This window comes from Cynoglossus semilaevis, chromosome 11, assembly GCF_000523025.1.
Source record: "Cynoglossus semilaevis isolate Cse_v1.0 chromosome 11, Cse_v1.0, whole genome shotgun sequence".
NCBI classification, from domain to species: Eukaryota; Metazoa; Chordata; class Actinopteri; order Pleuronectiformes; family Cynoglossidae; genus Cynoglossus; species Cynoglossus semilaevis.
Genome location: NC_024317.1, coordinates 20,307,071 through 20,312,016, shown reverse-complemented (window position 1 = coordinate 20,312,016; position 4,946 = coordinate 20,307,071). Strand labels below are relative to the sequence as shown.

Here is a 4,946-nt window from a genome sequence, read left to right as displayed (position 1 = left end):
AAATGTTTTTTAAGGTAGATCCTGTTATATCAGGACACTATGGCTGCTGTACCCCACTCAAATGCACTTGACCCCAAAAGTCCAGATTCTAGGATTAGTGTTAGTGCAAGTATACCATACCTGCGCGTGGAGCATTTCCCTGCTACGGCACGCTACCCATCACCAAAGTGAGCAGGGGGCAGCTTTAAGCACCCGGCGAGCAGTGTGTGGGGATGGTGCCATGCTCAGAGCACCTCAGAGGTAACTTGGCAGCTGGTGGACTCAAACCTGAAGCCTTCCGGACCCAAGTCTGCTTTCTTAACCATTGAGCCACCACTGCCCCATGAAAAACACCAGTACCACACTATAAACTAGGACATGGTTTACTTTGGCTTTAGATCACGTCTAGAGATGTCCGATAACCCTAACGCTAATCTTAACTGCCCAACCCATATTAGTGCCCACCGTCCCCCCCGGACCCACTGGAGCTGTGGCCACCGTCGCCTCCGGAACCACCGGAGGTGTGGCCACCATTGCCTCATGAGCCACCGGAGCTGTGACCACCATCGCCTCCGGAACCACCGGAGCTGTGACCACCGGAGCCTCCGGAACCACCGGAGCTGTGGTCACCGGAGCCTATGGCACGACCGGAGGTGTGGCCACCGTCGCCTCCGGCACCACTGGGGAGGTGAAAGCCTCAGGAACCTCCGGGTAAGTGAGCAACGGAACCACTGGAGACCCCGAATCCATAGTTTTTTTGTTGTTTTGGCCTTGCACCAGACTACCTACACCAAAAAGAGTCTCCCCAGTGCTGCTTTTGGGTCCTGCAGTGCAATAAAAACACATCCAGTGGTGTTTAAATAGTCAAAAACCTTTATTCATCAGTCAACCAAGTTAAGACAGACAGTCATGACAGCAACAACCATCATAAATACCCACACTTCCCATAAAACCCTTTTATTTCTACTAGATATGTTAACTCGAGCTCAGATTTCAAATGTTTTTTAAGGTAGATCCTGTTATATCAGGACACTATGGCTGCTGTACCCCACTCAAACGCACTTGACCCCAAAAGTCCAGATTCTAGGGCTAGTGTTAGTGCAAGTATACCATGCCTACTAGTGGAGCACTTCCCTGCTATGGCACGCTACCCATCACCGAAGTGAGCAGGGGGCAGCTTTAAGCACCCGGTGAGCAGTGTGTGGGGACGGTGCCATGCTCAGAGCACCTCAGCGGTAACTTGGCAGCTGGTGGACTCAAATCTGAAGCCTTCTGGACCCAAGTCTGCTTTCTTAACCATTAAGCCACCACTGCCCCGCGAAAAACACCAGTACCACACTATAAACTAGGACATGGTTTACTTTGGCTTTAGATCACGTCTAGAGATGTCCGATAACCCTAACGCTAATCTTAACTGCCCAACCCATATTATCCGCCAATATCAGCATACTTATGTTATACCACTGGGAATTGTGTATTGTTTTTATTAACAGTTTAAAAGTTTTCTAATTCACTCACAGGGTCAGCATTCCAGTGAAAGCCTTCATCATCCAGCACACTGGCCAGTTTAACGTTAAAGGGCCAGTAGAAATCTCTGAGAAGTTCCTTGGTTTCTGAAAGCATGTCCCCCAGAGGTTTGTCCTCTGCTCTCCGAGTGTTCCACGCAGGTTTGCTGTTCACCCGCGCCTCCTCCTCTGCTGTAAGAGGATCTATAAGAGGAGAGCTACTTTCACCGACATCACTGGTTTCATTGAAAGACAAGTAAGAATGTTAACTGGCCAGGTATTTGGAAATATCAAGATGCTTCTTCAATAACAATCAATAAAGACAAAAACACATTATGTCCTCGATCTGGATTTAAAGGCGCAAGCTTTATACTACTAGGAACAAACCACAACCAGGAATTAAAGTAAATTGACAGGCTGTATCTACAAGGAGGGGGACATGCACTGGACTCCTGCCCCCAGATAGAGAAATTAAACCACAGGGAGAAGATAAGCGATGGTCCGTCAGTTTTGCCTGTTTGTGTATTGGACACATGGCAGAAAACTGATCCTGTGCAGAATGTGGTTTCAAACATCCAACCATGCTTCACGTGGAAATGGACAGCAGTCATTTAGGGGGGAAATCAGTGGTGGAAGTGGACAGCACCTTGGTGTCAAGTGGGCTCACCACTTACTATGTATGTTCCTGTGTAGGTTAAATCCAAGAAAGGCAACAAGATCGTCACTACCTATGCTTTCTTGGATCAAAGAAGTACAGCAGTCACCGGTTTTGCACAGAAGGACTGATGCACAAACTAGGACTCAAAGGAAGGAGGTCACATATCCTCTTTAGGAACATAGACCAAGAAAAGGTTGTGAGTAACCACATTGTCTCAGGACTGGGTGTTGCTGGTTTGTAGAGTGGCAACGTTTGTGAAGTGCAGAGGATTTACACACAGGAGCTTATGTCTGTCCACATAGGGAACATTCCCAGAGAAGGACTTTCAAAACTTGGCTTATTTGACATCTGTACACCTGCCTGAGATAGATGCAAATGCTAATTGGGACTAAGGCTTTGGAACCACTGGTACAAGTTATTTGCAGTGTAAATGGTGGACCTTATGCAATCCAGCAGAAGATGCAGATATGTTGAGGTTTCTACTGTGCCCTGGTGGTGATATCAAACAAGACCTCACTGACTTCAGGATGATAGTGCATCTCTTTGGGGCAACTTTGTCTCCCAGCTTTTTTAATTTTGCCCTTAGTGTTAGTGCAAGTATACCATGCCTGCTCGTGGAGCACTTCCCTGCTACGGCACGCTACCCATCACCGAAGTGAGAAGGGGGCAGCTTTAAGCACCCGGTGAGCAGTGTGTGGGGATGGTGCCATGCTCAGAGCACCTCAGCGGTAACTTGGCAGCTGGTGGACTCAAATCTGAAGCCTTCTGAACCCAGGTCTGCTTTCTTAACCATTAAGCCACCACTGCCCCATGAAAAACACCAGTACCACACTATAAACTAGGACATGGTTTACTTTGGCTTTAGATCACGTCTAGGGATGTCCGATAACCCTAACTCTAATCCTAACTGCCCAACCCATATTATCGGCCAATATCAGCATATTTATATTATACCACTGGGAATTATTTATTGTTTTTATTAACAGTTTAAACGTTTTCTAATTCACTCACAGGGTCAGCATTCCAGTGAAAGCCTTCATCATCCAGCACACTGGCCAGTTTAACGTTAAAGGGCCAGTAGAATTCTCTGAGAAGTTCCTTGGTTTCTGGAAGCATGTCCCCCAGAGGTTTGTCCTCTGCTTTCCGAGTGTTCCACGCAGGTTTGCTGTTCACCAGCGCCTCCTCCTCTGCTGTAAGAGGATCTATAAGGATGGAGGGATAAAAGTGTGACACATGACACATGTGACTTTGGAGCAACTGGCTCAACACGAGAAAGACCTTGAAGGTCAACATCCAGAAAGACAGATTGAGACTTGTAGAGAAGTGTGCATGAAGACGTACCAATATTAAGAAACTTGTAGGCCCTGTTGAGTTCATCGACTAGATTGTTTGCGTAGTCCTCGAATCGCACAATGAAAATGTGGTCCCTGCCGTAAAGACCGATCCAGTCCATTAAGAACACAACGTACATCCCCACATTTAATTTTGCCTGTGGAGAGGACAGAAGTAAATCAACACCTCATGGTTTGTCTGTGTTACAAATTCATCTGCCAAACAGAACAAACCAAATGAGCAAAGGTGGTCTACATGCTAACAAATGTCACTGTACATTGTCCAATCCATCTATGGTGCTGGTTGGAACTGTTGGTCTCAACTGAGAAGAGTGTCTCAGCAATGGTACAATTAGCTTGGGTGCCTTTATATTTTCATCAGTTTTGAGGTGGACCTAAATCAAAATTCTGGTGTGTCCACATCTCTGGGACTGAGCTGCAGAGACAGTTAAACATCTCCACAGTGGCTCTTCCTCTTCATTAAATAAAAGATTTACCCAAAGTTCCAAAAACCGAGGTGGGAGGGTAACCCGCACCTTCAAGTCCAGGAACCCAGTTCTACTTCTCAGCTTTGGTCAGAAAAGTTCTTGAACCAAACCCCATTTTCTTATGGTACCAGTTCACATCCCACCTTGCCTCTCTGCTGAGGAAAGGGTCAAAGGACAGAGGACTTACTATGTGTTAGTGTATGAGGGGGTGAGTTACTGTATGTGGACCTCCCTATACTGTCTGGACCTCTTGGACAAGTATTTCCATTTTGGTTCCTAGAGAAGTTGGAGCGATGAGCTCAACTTACCGGCATTTGATAATTAAATTCCGTTTCGTAGACACACCATCGAAAAGACCTCTTAGACAGACAAGAGTAAAACATCTGCACCGACTCTTCAACCATGACGTGGAAGTCCTGCACTGACTTGTTCCCGTTTGTGCAGTACAGATATTCAGAGAACAATCTGGAAAACAGAGGACCAGACAGCAGAACAGCGTTAGGACAAATTACTGGAATGACCCGAAACCTTTCACATTTTATGGTTCATGTGAGTGTGTCAAGTGACATATTGAACTGGACTTCCATGTGGTATAGTACCTCTCTCCTGGGTCTCTCAGAATGGCTATGAATTTAGCCTGAGGTGTAACTGCGTGGATAAAGTCCATGGTCATGACTCTGGGTTCAGTGTCCTCAGTGGTGTTGTAGTAGTAACCCCAGACCTGGTTGTTCCACATGGTGGATGTGCTGCCGTCAACTGTCAGGAAATTAAAAGTTAATATAATGAGTCTGGTCCACATTATCATACAGTGTTTCAGTCTACAGCCTCCGCCCCCTCCTCTCTCTCTCTGTCGCTCTCTCTGGAGTCAGATGAACTCTTTATCTCTCTCTCTCTCTCCCTCTTGTGCATTGGTGTGCTGTGTTGCAATGACAAGTAATTAACTTTAGGGTTGTTATTTTTGTTTGTTTCTCTCTCTCTCTCTCTC

At 46.4% G+C, this 4,946-nt stretch overlaps 1 protein-coding gene across 1 annotated transcript in view; it reads right to left on the bottom strand.

The window, feature by feature from the left end:
* Nucleotides 1-752: 752 nt before the first annotated feature.
* LOC103386852 (carbohydrate sulfotransferase 15-like) overlaps nucleotides 753-4,946 on the bottom strand; it is an 8,946-nt gene continuing 4,752 nt past the window's right edge. Inside the window, exons 5-9 of the mRNA XM_008321276.2 lie at nucleotides 4,561-4,820; nucleotides 4,270-4,426; nucleotides 3,484-3,631; nucleotides 3,154-3,344; nucleotides 753-1,688 (exon numbers count right to left, since the gene is read on the bottom strand). Of these exons, the coding sequence (XP_008319498.1) occupies nucleotides 1,656-1,688; nucleotides 3,154-3,344; nucleotides 3,484-3,631; nucleotides 4,270-4,426; nucleotides 4,561-4,820 (789 nt within the window). The 3' untranslated portion in view covers nucleotides 753-1,655. The remainder of the gene's footprint in view (nucleotides 1,689-3,153; nucleotides 3,345-3,483; nucleotides 3,632-4,269; nucleotides 4,427-4,560; nucleotides 4,821-4,946) is intronic.